General features: G+C 40.6%; 1 protein-coding gene across 1 annotated transcript in view; it reads left to right on the forward strand.

Annotated features, from left to right (window-relative positions):
• LOC112302111 (adenylate cyclase type 10) overlaps positions 1 to 21322 on the forward strand; it is a gene marked incomplete at its 5' end in the record, with an annotated part of 33561 nt that extends 12239 nt beyond the window's left edge. The window contains 15 exon segments of the mRNA XM_053914300.1: positions 6 to 197; positions 880 to 1001; positions 4862 to 4938; positions 5040 to 5229; positions 5695 to 5750; positions 6501 to 6654; positions 6817 to 7006; positions 8154 to 8240; positions 9565 to 9836; positions 10307 to 10443; positions 11120 to 11245; positions 15506 to 15775; positions 16612 to 16941; positions 19289 to 19356; positions 21173 to 21322. Coding sequence (XP_053770275.1) covers positions 6 to 197; positions 880 to 1001; positions 4862 to 4938; positions 5040 to 5229; positions 5695 to 5750; positions 6501 to 6654; positions 6817 to 7006; positions 8154 to 8240; positions 9565 to 9836; positions 10307 to 10443; positions 11120 to 11245; positions 15506 to 15775; positions 16612 to 16941; positions 19289 to 19356; positions 21173 to 21232 — 2331 coding nt within the window. The 3' untranslated portion in view covers positions 21233 to 21322.
• Between the last annotated feature and the right edge of the window lie 2231 nt (positions 21323 to 23553).

The raw sequence follows: 23553 nt of genomic DNA on the forward strand, positions 1-23553 counted from the left end.
TACAGATTGATGAAGGCCAGCCTGTGGAGTATATATCCGAATTTCGTACCGTGACTATGGTTTTGGTCAGCCTAGAGTTCCACAGGACAGCACGGATGCTGCATTTGTGTCATCTTATCCAGAAGGCTACATTACACATCTCCAAAGTCATAGAGAAAGGGGGCGGCCAGCTGTGCCGGATCTTTATGTTTGAGAAAGTAAGTATAAAGGATCCTGACCCATCAACAGTAATGGTGAGTGGAGAATAATAGTCTTATATGATCAGTTTACCTCTCACATAACACAGGCATAAGTCAGATTCCCTGCTACTTATTTTGTAACAAGCTATTTTACATTAAAAATGTAACTAATAATAGCTAAGAAATAGGATGTTCTAGTTAATTGTCAGGGTAGTCGAGGGTTATTCTCTGTATCTTTTTTGATTCATTTCTTGTTGAAAAATCATTGTGAAAGCATAAAGAGTGTTTTTCTGGCTCTAATAGTAGAGTAAATGTAATCAGATCTTTCTCAGTTAATTAAAGAGCTTGAAAAGGGGCAGTATCAATATTTGACATTATAGAATGAATGAAGACAATTTGGGCACATAGATTTAGCTTAAAGTATACACTAGAGATTGAAGTTTTGAAAACGTTCTTGGCATTAATTTTTCTTGTTTTAAATTTTAAATTTTTGAATAGTTAAATTAAGATTTTATTTCTTCTTAAAGTCTCCATGTTGGTGTGACCTAGAGTGGTCGTTTCATGAATCTTTTAGAATCCTACATTCCTAACAGAAGACCAGTGAAGAAAGGGTCTGGCTTCATTCAGAGGAGTTGCTTCATTTGTGGCCATATTCCTTCCCCAGGTAAACTCTGTTTTCTTTCTTTGTCCTCTGTCCCAGGGCTGCATGTTCCTCTGCGTTTTCGGCCTTCCTGGGGATAAGACGCCAGATGAGTGTGCACATGCCTTGGAGAGCTCCTTCAGCATCTTCAGCTTCTGCTGGGAGAATCTTGCTGAGACCAAGTGAGGAGGAAGGTGGGGCAGAGGGGAGCTTCTCAGGTCCCAGGGAGCCCTTCAGGCAGGGTAGGAGGCAGTAACAAGTAGCAGGGTTTGAGGCTATCCAGAATCTTCCTAAAGGGGAGAGAATTGGCTAAGGGAAGGCAGAAAACAAGGTCTATTAAGAAATCACTAGTTACAGAACAGTGTACTAGATATCCACAGTACATGAAGACAAGTTTCCGTCCCCTGGGGTGGGAAAGAGGGAGGAACAGAATACATAGCAAGAGTCAAGAACTGCAAAGGAACAAGCAACTGTGTGAATTAATATAATATAAATAATATTATCTATGTGGAGGGAATGTAGAACAAAGGCTGCCTGTCTACCTATGAAGGAGGGGAGGTAGGGGCAATTACCTAGGTAGGAAGGAACCACAGCTGGTTAATGCTGTCCTTCTGGCTTTCACTCTTGGTCTTTTCCAGACCCATTAATTTTTATGGGATTCACACTGATATGATCACCCTCCTTTGCATCTCACCCTCCCACCTTCTATAAACTCCTAGTCCTAATAAAGGTAGAGAAAATTCCATTTTCCCACTAGTTGCACAATGACAGGGTTGGTTGAAATTTCTCAAATAACTTTTTTTCCCACCAGAAAATTATGGGGAAAGTGTAACATGAATGTATTTGAAAAACAGTTATTTCTAATATTAACATTGAGTTAAACATTTGCTTGCCATACTTATTCAAGATAAATAAAATTATAGCACACATTTATATAGTGCTTGAAAATTTACAGAATACTTTCATATATGCTACTCGTGGGAAAATTTTTATTCTTCTTTTACACATGAGGAAACTAAGACTATAGAAGAGAAATTACTAGCATGTAGCAGAGCTGGTAATGAGACCCAGATCTCCTGTCCTCCAATTTTGTCATTTTCATTATCCCACAGCTGCCTCTTATAAAATGCAAATACTCCCCCAAATGGATAACACATATTACCAATGTGATATAATTGTAAAGACATATTCATAGAATGTTAGAACTGAAAAAAATTTAGATTATCTTATCCAACTCCTTATTTTACAGATAAAAGAGATGCTACAGTTGCTTCGTATAGACTCAAACTCTTAGCCCAAGACAGATATGTGTTGGCACTTCTTTCAGGCATGTGGGATCTGCAGATGCTACTACAGGCTACTTTCAAATCTTATCTCCACTATGGGTGTGCTGGGCCATCCCATCCAGTGATGGGCTATTCTGCTCTTAAATTTTGCATTGACTTGTATATTTATACATAATGAAGAAAGAATATATTCTTCATCAATGAAGAACATTTTTTAAAAGAAGGAAGGAACATGGACTGCCAGAGGGATTGTAAAATACAAAAAAAGAAATAAGAAGTAACCAAGTGAGAAAAGTATTATTTGTTTCATTATCGGTGTCTTGTGAATAGCTGAGTTTCTTGCATGCATAACTGCATTCATTCAACAAACATTGGTTGAACACAACTATGAGCCATTTATTGTGCTAGGTTTCACGGACATTGAGAAATGAGACACTACCTCCTCAGCTAAGTAAACAACTATCTTTAATACATTGATATATGACCACAGTGAGCACACAGTGGACACAGTGGAACATGCAGATGACGTATTATAAAGATGCACACGTGAAACTTACATAACGTTATCGACCAATGTTACCCCAATAAATTTAATTTAAAAGGAAAAGAGAAATATAACTGCAGGAATAAAATGCTGTAGGAGCTGCAACAAACTGCTGTGGGAAGAAATAGTTCATTCTCACCAGACATGTGTTAGAGATGTGTTGACTAGAGAAGTAACTTTTGAGCCAGGTTGAAACAAAAACAAGTTCAGTAGGTGGAGAAAGTTGGAAAGGGTGTTTTAGATAAAGAAAGCGTGATGAAACTTTGGAAGATTTTTAGTCTTGTCCTTGGTGTGGCAGCAGACCCAACTGCTTGGTTCTTGTCTTGAGTATCTCTTGTAGTCATCCTGGGCAATGGGCCCAGTGAATGAATGGTAAGAGTCTTCAATCCTATCTTTCCTGTAAATTCTGCAAGAGAATTTTAATGTCTCAGGAAACAGTAACGCTAGGATTGTTGTCACTGTTCATGCTTTATGAACAACTGAAAATTGTGTATTTGTAGATTTAACTTAAAACTGCTCACTGCACCCTCGTTCTCCATCCATATATCTTGTTATCTGTCACAGGAAATTTTCACATCAGTCAAGTAGACCTATTCTCTGTCCATTGCCACCTTGGAGCCTTTGCCTCACCTAGAACTTGTACATGCCCTTTGTAAAAATAATTGGCATTTCCAGTGCTCTTCCATCCCTGGCTGGTGTAGACCACTTCTCCATTCATGTTGCCCTACTCTAAACACCCGTTGTGCTCTAGCCTTATGGAATGAGGGGATTTTGCTGTGTATAATGCATACTTTTTTGCCCAAATTTTTGAGTGAAAAGTAAGGATGCACATTATACATGGGTAGTACTAATTCTGTATCTATATAAATGTTTTTAGTTCTTTCATATATGCTTATGCATTAAAAGTATAACTCTAGAAAGCAATAATGATATCCGTATGCAAAGTAATACCCTAGAATACAATCATTGATTTTGTTTCTAAATATGAATAAATAAATAATTGAATTTAAAAATTAAAATGAAAGATTTTTTTCTTGAAAGTTTGGGCTAAAAACGTGGGTGAGCACTATACCTGGGAGCACATTATACACAGCAAAATACAGTATTTAGTTTTGCAGAAGCGCGCCAGACTCCTCAAAGCCTATGCCTTTTTCCACTAGGCAGAATGCTGTTGCCCCACTTTGGCACTTTCAGAGTCTGATCACATGTCCTCTCCTTTATAAAATACTTTTTCTACTCTGCAGGTAATGCATCTCTCCTATTTGCTCAGTTAGTTTGCTGTACTGATCACTAATATGTAGTATTTGTCTTATTAAACTATAAATATGCGTTTTCACTTTACTCATTCCCTACCACCCTCCTCGCCAGACTGAAGTTCTCCAGGGAAGTGTATTTTTGTACAGGTCTCATTGTTTACACACCCAACCCAGTGCTCGGTACTGTACATACTTCTCAGTGCTTGTTAAATGAATGACTGTATGCATGTATGAATGGATTAAAAATTATTACTTAATTTTTTAAAATTCATTTTAATGTCTAATTTGCTTTAGGAAGCCTTCCATCAGCAGTGTGACCTTCTAGTTATTCCTTACTCTGTCATTCTAGCGTCATTTGACCCATTAACCCTGTTCTAACATTTGTTGATCTGTTTAATTCGGGGGTTTTATCTGAGGCAGTGTGGTATAGTAGAAATAAAATTGGTGCAGGGGTCGGGAGGCCTGGATTCTCATTCTCATTCTACTCTTGACTTTTGCTGTGTAACTGGGAAAGTAAATTAGCTTCTTGTTGCTCCTGTGGGGTTGTTTTTGTTTGTTTGTTTGTTTGTTTTCAAATGGGGTTCAAATATGTGCTCTACATATTTCACAAGTTTGTTGTTAATTATCCCTTAAAGAATTGGATGAGGTAATCAATTTGGAAGTACTTCAAAAGGCATATAAAGTATCTGACAGATATAAAGTAATTTTAGTTTTTTTACTAATAATTACTCCCCAGGTAAAACTCCTGGAGTAGAGGGACCATTTTGTTCCTTTTGGTTATTTCCCTAATATTCAGTACTTCGTACCCGGGATGTGCTGGAGACTAACAGCAGCCTCCGGCCTTTTCCATTCTGGGCTCTAAAGCTAGTCTTCTGGACCTAGACAGTGGCAGATCTAGTGCCTGACTGTAGGCATCTGACTTTGTATTTACCCATTGTTGCTTTTCTGTTCCCCAGGCTTGTTTCCATCAGCATCACCAATGGACCAGTATTCTGTGGCGTGGTTGGGGCGATAGCAAGACATGAATATACAGGTAGAACAGGATGCTGGACTGTTAGGGCCTGACTTAGGGTTAAAGGTGGAGGAGGTGATCCAAAATTCTGCATCCTTTTCTTTTCTGTCTCCTTGACACAGTTATTGGCCCTAAAGTGAGCCTTGTGGCCAAAATGATAACTGCTTATCCAGGTTTGGTGTCTTGTGATGAAGTAACTTACCTAAGATCCATGCTACCTGCTTACAACTTCAAGAAACTCCCAGAGAAGATGATGAAAAATATCTCCAACCCTGGGAAGATATATGAATATCTTGGCCATAGAAGATGTGTGTGAGTGTCATTGTGTGCTAGTTCATTCAGATTAGGCATAGGAGTGATCAGTGAGGGTATGAAATTAGAAAGATGCCTCTAGTACCAGCCTGCTGAAATAAGAGACATAAGAGGAGAGCTTTGTGTCTGAGATCTTCATTTATGTTTAGCTTTTTGCTAGTTCCTCAGTGAACTTCTTGCTATCCAATAGGAAGAGACTAGCAATAGTTCATTAATCTAGATGTTCTTTTTTTCTTTGTGTACTTCATACTTCCCTGAACCTAGAACAATCAATAATACTTCTTGTTCCCTTCTCCCAAAATTTTTTAGTTTTTAAAAAACTCTTTTATATAGAATTCTGCACCTCTTGAGTGATATGAAAGTATTTGCATATAAGGACAATTTTTCCTCTGTATTTAGAGATATGAGTATTATCTATTCTAGTCTATTTTTAATAGATACATTTCCCTTTGTCTTTTTCCCTAGAATGTTTGGGAAGAGACATTTGGTCAGAGAGAGAAATAAAAATCACCCTTTGTTAGGTGCGTTTTCTTTTCTACCTTAAATTGTATTTTTTTCAGCTATAGATGGTTAATGTGATTAAAAAATAGAATTCAAGACCGAATGCTTCTAAACTGTATTAAAAATAGAAAGCAGCCTTCTTAGTAAATTCATGGTCATTTTGAAGAGGACTTGCGATTTATTTTCCATACTGACTCTTTAAATATTAGCTAGAGCCAGTCACTTTGCCTTAGAAGTATCAGCATTTAGTGAGAACCTTTGCGAGCCAGAGTTCAGCTACAGAGAGCTGACCAGCTTGCTGTGGCGCACCGTTAGAGGGAAAGTCCTCGCCCTTAGATAGTGAAGATAGAACCAAAATTGTTGCCACTTACACTATACATTTTCTGCCTTTATATTTATTTTATCTAGATCTATTAGATCATTAACTATCTAATAGCAGTAATGGACTTCGACTAAAAATTGTTAATATGGAAACTTTTATGGAAAGCTTAAGAAGATAAAGTAGCCGTATGTCCATGTGGTACCTAACTGTCCGGAATGTCGTTACTTAGGCTCTGTAGCAAACCACCAAGCCCAGCACACATGTCTGTATAGTTCAGAGTTAATTTACTAGAAAGATATCTGAAGCCTCACCAAAGAATGGGATTCTGCCAAGGATTCTGGCGGGGGAAAAACACATTCTGAGGCTTAGTTTTTCAAATTAAGTTAAATAAATAGAGTGTCTACTAAAAAAAGCACTGGAGTGTTAGGTGCTGCCTGTCTCTGTACAGACCGGGAGAAAGAACTGGAAGCCTTCCAAATGGCACAGCAGGGATGCTTGCACCAGAAGAAGGGACAAGCAGTTCTGTATGAAGGTGGAAAGGGCTATGGAAAAAGCCAGCTGTTGGCTGAAATAAACTTACTGGCCCAGAAGGACGGGCACAGGTAAAGACTCCTGCTTTCTCATTTAACGTGTGCTTCTCTTGGGGCTCCTTTCCCTTGTTGGTGAGACTCTTGTATCATTAGATTTAGCATCCTTGGGCTGGTAGAGTGAGTAGCCTCTTTATGGGTCAGCGGACTCTCTGTGACTATAGTAACATTCACCAGGGTGTTGTCATTGAAGCTGAAGGAAGCAGATTCCAAGCAGCGCTTCTATGCCATCCAGACCCTCATGGCCATCTTCTTTGAGATTGACATATGCCCAGCCTACTACCGGCAAGAGTGCCTACACAAACAGCTCCGTGGGATGGTGGAGGAACCATTTCACTGCCTTTTTAACGAGCTCTTCTTTGTAAAGGTAATGAAAGCAGTGGCTTTCTGAACTGGATTACTGATGTTGATATATATATATATATAGCCTAAGAACACACGGTTAGCTGTGGCAGGAGTGAGATTTGAAATCCCTTAGACACCAAAGTCCAGGCTTTCTCTTTTTTGAGGAGAGTGAATTCTAGGACTGACTCTGACACTTGCTAGTTGTATGTCCTGGCACAAATCACTTTGCCTCTGAGCCTTGATTTTTTTCACCTGTGAAAATGACAAGTGTAGTATTGATATGGTTTTTGCATGGATTTTAAAGAAGATGATATATAAGAGATTGCATTGTAAAGGTGAAAGTGCTAAATCCATCAGGATAATCCTGACCAGTCAAGCACCCCCAGCAGTTGTGTCCATGTGTTCTCTAGTCAGTTTGCAATGTTTGTTCTTTAATGCTACCTTTACTTTCCCTAGTCATGGAGTATGCCACTTAAACTGGCAGCCAAATCTCAAAAGCTTCCAGTGGTCTAGGGTGCATGTGGAACCCAGTGGAGAGTAGGCTAAGAATTCCCTGGACCACAATTTTCATTTTTCATCCTCCATCACTTCTCCTGATCTAGCCAGCCTGCAAGGCACTATATTTAATGGAAAATAGAGAAAACTAAAATCTGTTCAATCCCTCAGCGTAGCCCTGTTTTAAGATAGGCCTTGCCTAGGCCTCTGGCCCTGGCCAGCGTGGTGAAGGAGTAGCCCTACTTTGGCTCTTGGGTCCATGGTAGCTAATGTGCCTTGGCCTGGCACAGGAAACAATGTTAGGTGATGTCCATTGCAACTGTTTCTGACAAGTCTCATGTATACATTCACCCTGGTTTACTTGGAATAATTGGGGTACTGGAGCTGTCCAAAATAACATTGCTAAGTCCCACCTATTGTTTCATTCGTTAGTCATGACCTTAAAGGGTTTGCCAGAGTCTGGCATGGGAAGGAGCTATCTGTCTCTAACCGCCAGTGGACTTCCAGTCTTACCCTCTGAACTACATACATATTGGTGTTTGTAACACTATGCCCAGCACTATAGAAATGCATTCTACTCAAAATAGAATCATTTTCTATTCCCTTTGGGAACCTGTATATTTTTATTAGATTGTCATTTTGAATGCTAATATATGAATAATTTTCCTGGTCAGTTTTCCTTATCCTTCAAAGTTTCACATATGGATGACCTGGCCAAACAAAAGAAAATTAAAGCGTGTTTTTTTCGAGTGCTACAGCAGGTGGGTACTTTTGTTACATACCATTAACTCTTAATATATGGAGATGGTTTATGCTTATTTTAATCTATCCATATCACACTTGACTTAGGCATTTCTTCACCTGTCTATTTGTTGATATCTTCATTGTTTCTGTCTTTGACCTTGAATCCATCACATAGCACAGCATACAATGAAGGCCTTTGCTCTTTTCTGACCATTTCTTTCTTCTTTTTAACTTTTTTTTATTGTTGTTCAAGTACAGTTTTCTCCATCTTCCCCCCACCCTAACCATCCCCACTTCCCACCCTTGACCCTACCCCCCTTTGGTTTTTGACTCTGTTCCTTAATGAAATTCTAATAACTTAAAACAGTAGTTTCCAAAAACAGATTGATAACTATTAAAAATACAGATACTCAGGCCCCCAACCCAGAATTACTCAATCTATAAGAGCAGAAACTGATATAGCCATTCTGGAAAACAATCTAGAAGTAATAAGTCAAATGTTAAGAACACACATTCTCTAGAGCCAGGAGTTCCACTCCTAGATACATATTCCAGGGAGTCTGTTTATTACAATGTTTGTTTGTAGAGGCTCGGGAGGCATTGGCATGAACTCATGGATGAACACTATGGACTACAATGTGGAAGTCAGAAGTAAGGGAATAGATGATAACATAGTAACACGGGGTGATCTTACAGTCCTTAACGAAGCGAGACAAATGATGGGATCTGTAATACAGTACCATTTATATAAAAACGATATTCTTGACAAAACAACCATGCACACTTATAAGAACAAAATACAAACATAAGGTTAAATGATAAATGCATTAAAATGGTTACCTGTGGCAGTCAGGAAAGTAGACACTTTATTAAATGGGGGATGTGGATAAAAGTAAATATATTTTTTAGAAGTCTGCATGAGTGGAGCCTGGTAATTGGTAGTTTTAGCAAGCACTCCCAGGAAATTCTGATTTGCAGCCTGCTTTGGAAATTACTGATTTAAAGTATGAATTCCCACACAGTTTGAAGCCTTTGCAAATGAAATATGTAAAAGCTTTAAGTTTGATTTGGAGAATATTTTGATGCTTATTTTACTTTTTTGTTAAAAGTATTTTCTTGTCCAAGGAACTCAGTACATTTCTTTAGGAATTAAATATACAGGCTATATTTTATATTTATAAAGTAAAATATTACCTAGACTTAGGAAACATTTTACTCTGAAAACCCGCCTGTGTTGACATTTTATCTAAATTGTTGACGAGAAATTCACAGTACATTCGCAAATCCGGTGACTTCACCTCTAATCAGAGGTTGTCATTGTTTCTTTGCTGTTATCTCCAGGCAGTGAGGGAAACACCACTGATTTTCCTCATTGACGAGGCCCAGCATATGGATGCAGCTTCCTGGGAGTTTCTGGGAACATTGCTTTCCAGCGTGCCTGTCGTCATGGTGATGACGTTGACTCCTACCTTCTCCCCGAGTGGTGGGGCCCAGCGCTTCCTGCAGAGCCCTCAGGCTATGCTGATGCCCATTTCGAAGTTAGCAGCGAACTCACTCTTGAGAATGGCATGTTGGGAACTGGGGGTGGTGAGCATCCCCCAAGAGCTGCAAATGTGAGTGGCTAGGACTAGCTGGATACTTCATTAAGGGAGGAATGGCATTAGTAACCATGGTGAAACCCAAGACTAGATGTAAGGGTAGACAGTGTCCTAGTAAACCGGCAAGGGGCTACTTCCCTGGGCTATCCACCCGGCTTTCACGGGGCAGTTAGGACTTGGATGGCTTACTTAATATATCAGTTATATGTAGTCAGCCAGTTTCTGCCAGGCCATTTAGCAAGTGGACATTAGTTTGTCTTAACATTGATAGAAGCAAAATAGTTAAGAAAGAAAAGTTACTGCCAGAATACATTTTAAAGCCAATCAGAATTTTTTTTTATATTTCTGTGCTGCTCCTTCTCTCTTAGTGTATATCAAAAGCTGACTTCAACAAAAGAAGAAAGTCCTCCTATGAAATACCCTTATGCTTGGCTCTCTTCCAGTGGCTATCTTTAGTCAGCGCTCCCATACTTATATCTCTACAGCTACCTTCTCCGCAGGTGCTTGGGGAACCCCCTCTACTGTGAGGTCCTATGCCAGGACCTTCTCTCAAAGGACATATTGCTCTTTCATGACCTACAAAAGGAGGGGGAGGAGAACAGCAAGTGGGAGACCCTCTCAGGTAAGCCTAGCTTCCCAGGGTTCTACCCTGTTCCGGCTGCATCACCCCACCCTTGTGAGGTACATGCCTGTTCTCTCCTGACATTGTAGGCAGGGTCAGGCTTTCCTAGCTAAGGGAACTATATAAATAATACACAGCTGTGGTGCAAATACTAAATTCCTGCCTGAGATAACTTGCGTCTATCAACCTACTGTAAATCCTTTTTGAGCAGCGCAGAAGGTGGGAATGGGAAAATAGGATCTAGAAACACGGCAGCCACTGGAGGGGATTTAAAACCATGAAAATTCAGTAGAGAATGCCACATTACTTAAGAGAAGGATGACTTGGGGATTTATTTGGATGGCTGAAATGGGAGAAGGAAGGAGGGTGGAAGAGGAGGAAAGGAAGTATGTGTGGATCTAGAAAGGCATCCTAGAGCTGTGATACAATGGCAGTGAGGGCCATTGGAGGGTAAACAGGAAGAGTGAGAATGTCCTACCATATGGTGCAGCAAGTGTTAGTTTCTAAGAGAAAATGAGAGAACAGGCAGGATGGGTGGGGTAAACCACATTAAATGTGATATGCCCCCTTCATCTTCATCGTTTGTTTCTTGACTAAATTCTTGTATTTTTGTTCCTTTAAAACTACAGTCACTGAGCATGGTGCTTTCCTCAGTCGTTGTTTTCTTTCCCTGTAGCCAGTGCCATGATAACCACGATGCACGATATTTCTGCCGCCAGCTCTGAAGACCAGGAACTTTATGTCTGCACCATCAGGGATGATGTGAACTTGGATACAGTGCTTCTCCCACCATCGTTAAAAGGCAAGTCCCTTGAAAAACTCAAGTGAACCAATGACAGTTGTCATTGTAATTAGGCATTTGGTGGTGATTGAGTATAGGTCTCTTATTATCATGCCAGCTTCATTTTCTTTTAAAAAAGAAACTGCCTTCCAGAAATAAGTTCTGGTACTACCCACCCAGAGAGCCCTTTAAAGACTTGTAATGCTACTCGAGATATGGTTTACTTAAGTGAGCACATTGTTCTCTTTGGGGCTGACTGGTGACCTGGAAAAGTTGTTTAGTAGTTTAATAAAAAATACGTTCTGAGCTTCCCTTTGTGCATATTCCCATGCTGGAGGAAACAGTAAGCAAGGGAGATAACGCTGGTGAAACTTAAGAAAATTCACGGTGCTACTGAAGAGACAGTGTTATGCACATAGCAAAAGTTTAATAAAAGAGTGCAAAGTAAGTTTATAATGACTTGTGAGATAAAGAAGCCATTGGGATTAGGTAGGCATAATTGGACAGGGGTGTTCTTCTTTTTAGAGATGAAGTTTTTTAAATACTCAAGTGTTTGGTGGGCAGTGTACTATATGAAGCCCTCAGGAGGGATATGATGATGAATAAGCATACTTCAAGTCACAGATGGTCTTGCTGAAAATATGTGACATGCGTATAAAATAGCACTACAGAACACCGTGGTAGTTAAGAGCCAGGCTTCTGGCCTTGACTGGTATGGCTCAGTTGATTGGAGCATTGTCCCCTGTACCGAAAGAGTCACTGGTTCAATTCCCAGTCAGGGCACATACCTAGGTTGTGAGTTTCATCCACAGTTGGGGCACATATGGGAGGCAGCCATTGATGTTTCTATTGATGTTTCTCTCTCACATCGATGTATTTTTCTCTCTCTCTTTTTCTCCCCCTCTTCCCTTTTCCCCATCTCTAAAAAAAAAAGAAAAAAAAAGCCAGGGCTGTGGAGTCAGAAAAATCTGGATACTGTTGGCTCCTCTTCTTACTGGCTGTGGAACCTTAGATAAATTAATTAACTTATGTAAGTCTTAGTCTTCTCATCATTCAAATGAGGGTAACGATAGCTCCTAAATCATAGGGTTAGCTAAAGATTAAATGAAATAAATCATGATACAAAATAAATATTCAGTGACTATTTACTTTTATGAGCTATTCATTCTGAGGTTTTTAAGTCCATCTAGACAGTGCATACTCCTACGACTATGACAGGCCACACTTGGCAATGGCTTTATTAACTTAGAAGGACACAAGTCAGAAAATACAGTATGATAGCAGAACACCAGCTGCTGGTTTTCTTCAATGGGTGTCCTCACAACGGTTTCCACTGCTCTTCTCTGGAGCCTCAAGGAATCGCTTTGGTGTGATGGAATGAGACAATGATGGATAGGTACGTAGAAGTCCCATGCCCCAGATAAAAAGTCGTATCTCTTGTAACAGCATAACTTCCAGGCCCTGCAAGGGACATGACCTGTTACAAGATTTACTATGCCCAAAGAATCCCAAAGCTGCGGCTTACCCCTAGGTATTTATAGCTTATTCACAGTTTCCTAATCCAAGTTCAGTTTCCAATGAGAGATCATTTTTAGTGTAAGCAATATTAGCTGGTAACTCAGCTGGCATTCTCATTTTATCAGGATCCTAAGTTCAGCATTGTCCACCAAGAAGGAAAAAGATTTATTAACTCATAAGCTAAAATTAATGGCTCAGTCTGCAAACCCTCGGTCTAAATGAAAGGCCAAAGCTAGATTGTGAAAGGCCACATAAGCTGTAAAAGTATTTAAGAAGGAGACTGACATGATTATACTTGTACTTTAAGTATATAATTCTGCCAATAGCTAATATGTTATTGGGACAAGAATGAGAGGAAACCGAAGATGTTCAAAACAGGGTGGTATAGTGGTCCTGGTGAAAATGACTGCTTATTAGGAGGAAATATATGCAAGAGAATTTAGAAGGAGGATGAGTGAGGTGACCAGTTGGTTATCAGGGAAAGAAAAAGGTTTAGAATTATTCCAAGATTTTGGGCTTGGTGATTTACTTGTTCAATGCAGACTGCTTTAATGTATGGGTCATAATATGCAGAGGTTTACTGTAATGCTTAGAAGTTACTACGATCTAGGGAGTTCCGGCCAAGATGGAGGCATAGGTAGAAACCCTTTGCTTCCTTGCACAACCAAAAGGAGGATAACCAATCTAAAATCAAGAAACAACCAAAAGCACCAGAAAATCAAAATGCACTCTGACAACCAAGGAACTGAAGAAAAAGTCAACCAGAACAACCATACCAGTAAGGTGGACCATGGCAGGCCGATGCAGAAAAACCGCTGCGAGGCAGCTGAGGGGCAGGGCTGACTGCCGAGCTGGGCAGAGCTGCACAGGGAGGGACTGACTTAAAGGGAAAACTGAGACTCAGAGCTGACTGTGGGCTAAGGCTGGGGTTGCTGCCGTGGGAGATACTTCCAGTTTCACACAAGAGTCTGTTGGAAAGTGCGCTAGAGAGGAGCAGGCAAGCTGCATTGTTCCCTCTCTGGCCTCTCCCCAACAGGCAGCACCGAAGTGCAGCAAAGAGGGTTGCCCAGCCTGGGTGAATACCTAAGGCCCCACCCCCTTACAACCTATCAGTTCACCAAGACAAAGAAATATGGCCCAAATGAAAACACAGCAGAACCTCAGTACTAAACAATGAGGAGATTGCCAACCTATCTGATGGAGAAATTGAAGCCCTGGTAATCAAAATGCTCACAGAACTGATTGAACTTGGTTGAAAATGAAAGAACAAATGAAAGGTACCCAAAATGAAATAAAGCAAAATATTCAGGGAACCATCAGTGACAGGAAGGAAACCAGGACTCAAAGCAATGATTTGGAACAAAAGGAAGAAATAAACATCCAACTGGATCAGAATGAAGAAACAAGAATTCAAAAAACATGAAGAGAGGCTGAGGACTCTGGGACAACCTGAAATGTTCTAATATCTGAATCATAGGGGTGCCAGAAGGAGAAGAACAGCAGCAAGAAATTGAAAACTTATTTGATCAAATAATGAAGGAAAACTTCCCCAATCTGGCAAAGGAAATAGACTTCCAGGAAGTCCAGGAAGCTCAGAGTCCCAAAGAAGCTAGATCCAAAGAGGAACACACCAAGGTACATCATCATTAAGTTACCCAAGATTAAAGACAAAGAAAAAATCCTAAAAGCAGCAAGAGAAAAGGAGACAGTTACCTACAAAGGAGTTCCCATAAGGCTATCAGCTGATTTCTCAAAAGAAACCTTACAGGCAAGAAGGGGCTGGAAAGAAACATTTGAAGTCATGAAAGGCAAGGACCTACATCCAAGATTACGCTATCCAGCAAAGCTATTTAGAATGAAAGGGAAGACAAAGTGCTTCCCAGATAAAGTCAAGTAAAAAGGAGTTCATCATCACCAAGCTATTATTATATGAAATGTTAAAGGGACTTCTCTAAGAAAAGTAGATCAAAAATATGAACAGTAAAATGACAACAAACTCACAACTATCAACAAATGAACCTTAAAAAAAAGAAAAACAACAAAAACTAAGCAAACAACCAGAACAGGAACAGAATCAGAGATATGGAGATCACACAGAGGGAGTTCAGTGGGGAAGGGGAAGGGAGGAATAGGGGAGAAAAGGTACAGGGAAGAAGTAGCAAAGTTAGTAGGCATAAAATAGTTGGAGAGAGATAAAAAATAGTATAGGAAACAGAGGACTCAAAGAACTTATATGTACAACCCATGGACATGAACTAAGGGGGTGGGAGGGAATGCAGGAGGGTTGGGGGGCAGGGGGGATAAAGGGGAAATAATTGGGAAAACTAATAGCATAATCAATAAAAAAATACTTTAAAAAAAGAAGTTATTAAGATCTTTATAATTATGAGAGTTTCGGGACCAGGAAGCCTGGCCCTCTATGTTTAGTCTGAAGCAAAGAGTCTGAGTACTTACTAGTCATGAAAATGGAAAGAATTGTTAGTATGGCTGAATGATTCAGAGCACTGCTTTGGGCTTACAAACAAAAGGTTTTGGTGGCCATGGGTGAAGAGGTTCAGTGATGTGAAAATCTGATTATTGTTGGTTGAACAATGAATGAGGAATGAGGATATGGAGACAAGGCTCTTTGAAGAGGTTTGGCTGAGTAAAGAAGGGGTGGGAACAAAGCAAGCCTTTGTATATATATTTTAAACGAACAGATTATCAACACAGTGTATTCTGTGTTTATAGAATGCTTGTTCATTGCTGATTTTTTTCCTCCAGAAGTAGCAGTAAACCAGCTGGATCAGTTGAGCCCAGAAGAACAGTTGCTGGTTAAGTGCGCTGCAGTCATTGGTCACTCCTTCCACATAGACCTGCTGCAGCACCTGCTGCCTGGCTGGGATGAACAGAAGCTCCTCCAGGTGCTGAGGGCCCTTGTAGATATACACGTGCTCTGCTGGTGTAACAAGACCCACGAGCCTGCTGAGCCAATACTAGTGCCTTCCTCTATTGATATTATTGAAAAATCCAAAGAGGACAAGAAAAAGTCAGGTAAGGAAGAGCTGCTCCTTTGTTCTCAGGCCTGAACAGAGAGCCTCGAGTGGGGGTTAGGAGGAATCTGTGTTGAGAAAGAGCATCAACATCATACATCAAGGGCCTCAGTCCCTTAAAGCTGATAGCTAAGAAATAGGGAAAAACAGTTATTTTATCATGAAGGAACCTTGGGTGTAGTTAATGAATAACTTGTATTTTTCAGAATTGCATTTCAAGAGTTCTAGCTCCTTGTTAAGTATTTGTGTTTTGATCTTTGGGTCACAAAATATTGCCATAATCCTTTATTGGCATCTAGGTATAAATAATAAGAAAGAAGGATAAACTATTTCTAACTTTAGAAATTCACAAAGAAGATAAATACATGTGGTACTGAGACAGACATGAATAAAGCCAGATACACAATAAAAAGCTTGCTATCTCAGATTCTCCACATGAAAAAAAAAATTGTGGCATAGAATACCCAACGTGCATATATCCACAAATAATTTCCTTTTGATTTTGAAATATGTTTGGGTCTTATATTTGAATGGAGCATTTCTGATGGTTTGACATTTATAATTGTAGTACAAAAGCTCACTTTAGAAGGAAGTAAGAAATTTATCCAAGTGTACTTCTGTACCCATGACCATTCCTTCTCTGTGGTACTTTATACTAGATATGGTCAATATCACTTTCAGATTGGTGTAAAATTTTTCTATAAAGTAGGCAGTAATACAAACTGCAATTGTAAATGAAATTTCTTAAAAACTAGCAGCATGTGCTTGGGAGTTTGCTATATAGTAGCATACAAAGGCTTTAAGGAAGACTTTCACTTGGATTTTTCTGTATTTCAGATGCTGGCTCTCCTCTCAGGCTAAAACAGGAACCATTCCTATCTCAACCTGAAGTGCTAGAATTTGGAGTGCCTCTATTACGGGAAGCTGCTTGGGAGCTGTGGCCCAAGGCACAGCAAATAGCCCTGCATCTTGAATGTGCCTGCTTTCTCCGAGATTTGGCCTGCCGCTGTGGGAGCTGCCATGGTGGGGACTTCGTCCCTTTCCATCGTTTTGCCATCTGTTCTATTAAGAGCTCCAGAGGGACGCCCCGATTCTGTAGTTACAAAGATACTGGCTCGGTGCTAACACAAGCGATCACAGACAAATTGCAGCTGCCTTCTCCCCAAGGTAAACCCAGTGGGACAGAAAGACGACATGTGGACAGCACCTCTCTTTAGTCATTAACTTGGAGCTCTTCATCCAAAAGGTGAAATCACATTAGAGAGAAAAAATAGGTAGAAAGAGCCATTTATCCCTGAGATAAAAAAAATATATATAATCTCCAAGTTAAAAGGAACTTTAGAAGTCATACTTGTTTTTGTTGGCAGTCTTGGGCAAATTCCTTAACCTCAGTTCATTGAGAAAAATGACAATACCACCTTTATAGGGTTATTGTGAGGATTAAATGAGTTAAAATATATAACGTGCTTTGAATAGTGCTAGGCACATGGTTAATTCACAATACATTTTAATTATTTTTTATTATAATTATTCCACTCAGCACAAATATATGGAGTCTGTGTGTACCTGATGCTGCAACTCTGTGTTAAGAATACAGAATGAGCTCTGGCCGATGCGACTCATTTGGGGGGGCATCCTCCCGCAAAGCAGGAGGTCACCGATTCACTTCCCAGTCAGGGCGCATGCCTGGGCTGCAGGCCTGGTCCCCGTGTTGGGGCACGTGCAGGAGGCAACTGATGTTTCTCTCCCTCTCTTTCTCCCTACCTTCCTCTCTCTAAATAAACAAAATCTTTTTAAAAAGTACAAAGTAAATGAGCCTTAGCCTCTCAAATGATCAGTTTTAGGGGGTGATACAGAGACAGAGAGTTCCAGTATAACATGGAAAAGGTGATGAAAATGGCATACATGGAGGGTGGGTACCTAGAGAAGGGGCCATTAAGCCATCCTGAGGGATGAGTAGGAGAGGATTCTCCCTTGAAGGAATTACTGCCAGGAGTTAGACTTGAAGGGTAAGTAGAATTTAGCTACTTGAAGAAGGTTGGATTAGTGGATGGGTGGTCCCCAAAGCATGTAACCCTTCCACCACATCCCAAATAGGAGTTTATTCATCTTTGTTGTAACATTTTTAGTTAGTTTACCTTACAGAACATCCCATTTATTGCCAACAGCTATTAGAAAGTTTCTTCTTCCATCTCATCAGTATGAAATCTACCTCTTTACAACATCACCTGTTTTTTCAGAGTTGTGCCTTCTTCTACAGCTGAAGACAGCTGTCAAGATAGAAGAGAAGTTGGTACTGGTGTTGGCAGGGGGACGGGATATGAGAGAGCTGATGAAGGATTGGTGGTAAAGGACTGAAATGAAAGATCTGATCTATGATCCCAATACCTCTTACAGCTGTAACGGTCCTTATGACTGTGAAGATAGACTAGGAACTTGGGGAAAGTGGTCATTGATTGATGAACACTATGAGCATTTATACTTTTGCACTTTCTAACGATAGCAGAGAATGCCCTAGGCTGTTACTGTGATGAAATTATGGTCTCATTCACATTTCCTATATGGCCTTTGTTTTTAAGAGATCATTGTCAGCTTTAGATCAGACAGCCTGATCAATCTGTCTGAGACAGGCTCAAGACCTTCCCAGCAAAGCTGGAACGTAGGAGGCTTCTCAGACCCAGGGCCTCTGTGCATGGCTACGCACAACAGGTACTGCACAATCGAGAGGGTGCTATTCACACAGGCTGTGACGTGGTGCCCTAGGAATTGTGCATTGCAGTAGCTCTGCCAGACTCCAGTGTCCTTATTTTATCCTGACCTGACCTCATTTGACATTAAATCATCAGAGAGCCAGTCCTGCACACAGCTCCTCCCTATGGCAGTTCTCTTAGCCTCTTTTTCAATCCCACCACCCATGCTTCAGAGCCCTAATATGTAACATGTCAACCTTATTCCCAGTTTTGCTTTTTGACCTTTGAGAAGGCAGCTGTAGCAGAAGAGTCAGATTGGGAGGATAAAGGCTATTTAAGGCCAACTAGGTGAAGTTGAAAACCTCTGCAGGCCACCAGCACTCTAGTGGACTGTGGCATCTTGTGCTCTCGTGATTTTCTTCACTAGGCCTTAGGTTCTGTGGTTCACTCTGACCTGTTCACAGATCCGATCCACACGTTTTCAGGGATTTCTACTATTAGAAGTAGCCATCAGACCAAATGGACATATTTATTTACTTATTTACCAAATATCAAGTGCCTCCTGCAAATTAGGAACTGGTTTGGGGGGAATGCGAATAAAAGGAGTTACTATTTGGATCACAAATAGATGCCATTAAGAAATGTGCAACCTACCGTACTAATTCTGGGTGCAGGCAAGTGTTAAACCTAAATTTATCATTATTATGATGGGGAGGCAATAATGTCATGAACTAAACTGCAAAGAAAAGGTTCTTAGGGATGTAAAATGTCCTCAGTTAGACAAACATGGATAATTAAAGGTAACCATCTTTTTCTCCCTACAGATTATTTTCAGTTCCAGACAAAACCATCCAGAAGTCAGGAGGCCTTCGCAAGTGAACACTGCAGGCAGGTGGAGATGCTTGGAACAGGCATGCAGGGGCCCAGGGAGTGAGACACAGCCGACTGTCCGACCGGGGCACTCCCCTCCCCTGCATAACAGAGAGGCATCTGACCACCCAGAAGTAGTGACTCTTGTAGTCAGCCTAAAACTCAAGTTAACAGAGATTTTTAAAGGCAATTCTGATACTTTGTAGAGAAATTATTTTTTTGGTCAAATGGTAAAAATACTTTTATGTTCCATAAAATGGCTTTAGTTCTCATCCTAGTTTTATATATTTTTTATTGTTGTTCAGTTATGGTTGCCCCCATTTTTCCCCCTGTTGCTCTCCCCTGCCCCGTCCAACCCCCATCCCATTGTCCTTGCCCATGAGTCCTTTGTACATGTTTCTTGACTTGACCCTTCCGCTTCTTTCTCCCATTACCCCCTCCCCCTGCCCCTTGGTCACTGTCAGTTTGTTCTTTATTTCCATGTCTCTGGTTCTATTTTGCTCATTTGTTTGTTTTGTTCATAAGGCTCCACTTACAGGTGAGATCATACGGTATTTGGAGAAATTATTTCTTAGTGGCTAAGAAAAGCTTTAATAGCTCTCAAATATATTGTACACATAGCAGGATTTTTTTCAGATATAAATTTGCCTTCTCAGTTATTTTTTACCCCAACTGATATTAAAATGAACTTACATTTCCCAGTCATGTACGTACACTTCTGGTTTTCAAATGCCCATCCCATCAATTTTAAATGTCCCCACCTTGAGTTCACCAGACACACTAAGTTTCCTATATCTCTCTTATCCAACTTGATCTCCTATTTTTCTTTCTTTAAAAAACATTTTATTTATTTACTTTTACAGAGAGGGGAAGGGAGAGAGAAAGAGAGGGAGAGAAACAGTAACGTGTGAAAGATACATCCATTGGTTGCCTCTCACACACCTCCAACCGGGGACCTGGCCCACAATCCAGGCATGTGTCCTGACTGGGAATCGAACCAGTGACCTTTCAGTTTGCAGGCTGGCACTGAATCCACTGAGCCACACCAGCCAGGGCTATCCTACTTTTCAAACAGAAATCTATCTATACTTGACATGATTCACCTTCACATGCACCTGTGTGTATGGCTCACACAATTCTCCCTTTTTAAAACACTAAGTGACCTCCATATCCTTCCACTTACCAGAATGTTCACCATCCTTCAAAGCCCTCCTCAGTGCCCGCTTTTTTCAATTATTCTATCTTAGAGAGATCTGACCTCTTTTGAACTCATGGTACCTGTGGAAAGTTCACTGGACTAGTAGTCTGAGAGGTGAGCTCTAGTTTTGGCTTTATTCAGTAGCTGTGAGGCCAAATATGTTACGTAAGCTGCCTGAGCCTCAGTTTTTTCCTCTGCAAAAGGGCAGTGACTTTGGCCTGCCAGAATGACAGGGTTGTTGCAGGATAAGATGGTGGTGGTAGTTAAAATAATATTCAGATGTTCTGTGACAAAGTTCAGATATATTAATAGATAAATGTATAGTTATTGCTTTGTATTACTTTAATGTTTTTATTCAACACGGTGTTAGTTTACTCTTCAGGTGTGGTCATTTATCCATTTAGTTTGTGAGGTACTTAGATTGGCTTTAGGTTCTTAAAAATCTGAAATAGGATTTCGCCATTGTAAGATCAGGTCCTGACTTACAAAAATTTATGGAGTGATGGAGGAAAAGGGCAGGGTAGAATTTATGAATTATAAAGGAAAACACCTGGGGGAAGTGGGTCGGAGACCTGGTAATGCCCGGACAAAAGTGGCTGCTGCCTGATCACTCTCATTTCTTCATCCCCTCTCCACAAAGAACAGAGGAAGAGTTCCTGGGTCAAGTGAGCAGGAAGCTGGCGCAGACCAGCCCGGATAAAGACATGCTGACCGTGCAGCCCTGTCACTGCGAGGAAATCCTGAAGTTAGTGCTCCTGCCCCTCACCCAGCACTGCCTGGCCATCGGAGAAAACACCTGTGCGTTTTACTACCTGCTGGAGGCTGCTGCCGCCTCCTTGGACCTGTCAGATAATTACATGGTGAGCAGGCTCTGCCGTCCATCCCTGAGCTGAGCCCTTTTACTTGGGGAGTTCAACTGGAATTTCTTACTATCAAGTTACCTGGAGAGAAGAGGGAAAGGAAGTGGGAGAGAGAAAGGAGCTAGGAGGGGCTTAGCAGAAAACATGAGTGCGGATGAGGTAGTGAGAGAGCACCAACGGCCCCTGCCTCACACATGCAGTCCAGCTCATCATTTCTAACTCGAAATCCAGCCAGAGTCAAGTGCAAATCTTGACCCTCATATCCTTACTGCAGCCTTCGTTCACCCTTATCGTACAGCTAGCATCATCTGAATCCTAATCCAGTTTCTCTCTCTCTTGTCTCATTTGGAGGCCTTCTTCCATTTGAGGAAGGCAAGCAGTCTTCTGGGCCAGCCCTCAGCACTCTCATTTTTTAAAAAGCACAAGGTGAGGATCTGTCAGTTTGAGGAGGCCACTTTCTGCTGTCTTCGGTCAGAGGTGAGGACAGGGGGTGATCTTGAAGTCTGGATTATTTCTCGTTGAGGGTTACCCTAGTATTTCTTTTAAAAGTCCCTTTTGTGTGTGCAGTTATAAGTGTGATAATGTGATAAAAGGTGTACAAATTCAAAACATAAAAATATATATGTTGAAAGTGAAACAGCCCTCACTAATCTCATGCTACCCCCCAGCATAGTTAATAATCTGGTGCAAATTCCACTGGCTATATACACATAGTCAGATCATGATTGTTTTGCTATTTTTTAAACTATATTGTATAGATTATTGCTATTACAGTTGTTCTGATTTTTTCCCCCTTGGACCCCTTCCTCCCAGCTCTCCCCACTCCCTCAGGCAATCCCCGCACCATTGTTCATGTCAATGGGTCTTATATAAATTCTTTGGCTACTCCATTTCCTATACTGTACCTTGCATCCCCATGGCTATTCTGTAACTACCTATTTGTACTTCTTAATCCCCTCACCTCTTTACCCATTCCCTGACACCCCCTCCCATCTGGCAACCATCAAAACATTCTCTGTATCCATGATTCTGTCTCTGCTCTTCTTGTTTGTTTCATTTGTTTTTAAGATTCAATTGTTGAGATACATATTTTTTCCATTTTATTGCTTATTGTTTTGATATTCTTTTTCTTAAATAAGTCCCTTTAACATTTCATATAATGGCTTGGTGATGATGAACTCCTTTAGTTGTTTCCTCACTGGGAAGCTCTTTATCTGTCCTTCAATTCCAAATGATAGCTTTTCTGAGTAGAGCAATGCTGGCTGTAGGTCCCTGCATTTCATGACTTAGAATATTTCTTGACAGTCCCTTCTACTTTCTGCTAAGTTTCTTTTGAGAAATCATATGACAGTCTTACAGGAACTCCCCTTTAGGTAACTTCTTTTCTCTTGTTGCTTTTAAGATTCTCTCTTTATCTTTAACCTTTGACTTTAATTATGATGTGTCTTGGAATGGGCCTCTTTGCATCCATCTTGTTTGGGACTCTCTCTGCTTCCTGGACTTTCATGTCTATTTCCTTCACCAAATTAGGGAAGGTTTCTTCCATTATTTTTTCAAACAGATTTCCAATTTCTTACCCTTTCGCTTCTCCTTCTGGCACCCCTATGATGTGAATGTTGGACCTCTTAAAGTTGTCCCAGAGTCTGCTTATACTATCCTTATGTTTTTGGATTCTTTTTTCTTCTTGTTGTTCTAATTGGTTGTTTTTTGCTTCCTTATATCCAAATCATTGGTTTGATTCTCGGCTTCATCCACTCTATTGTTGTTTCCCTGTAAATTGTTCTTTATTTCAATTAGTGTATCCTTTGTTTCTGAATGGATCTTTTTTATGCTGCTGAGGTCCTCACTAAGTTCCTTGAGCATCCTTTTAACCAGTGTTTTGAACTCTGCATCTGATAGATTGTTTTTCTCCATTTTGTTTAGTTCTTTTTCTGGAGTTTTGATCTGTTCTTTCTTGGGCCATGTTTCTCTGTCTCCTTATTTTGGCAGCCTTCCTGTGTTTGTTTCTATGTGTTAGGTAGAGCTGCTTTGACTCCGTGTCTTGGTAGTGTGCTTTAATGCAATAGATGTCCTGTAGGGTCCAGTGGCACATCCTCCCCTATCACCCAAACTGGGTACTCGAAGTGTGCCCTGCATGTGGGCTGAGTACACCCTCTTATAG

Source organism: Desmodus rotundus, chromosome 11, assembly GCF_022682495.2.
Source record: "Desmodus rotundus isolate HL8 chromosome 11, HLdesRot8A.1, whole genome shotgun sequence".
Lineage (NCBI taxonomy): Eukaryota > Metazoa > Chordata > Mammalia > Chiroptera > Phyllostomidae > Desmodus > Desmodus rotundus.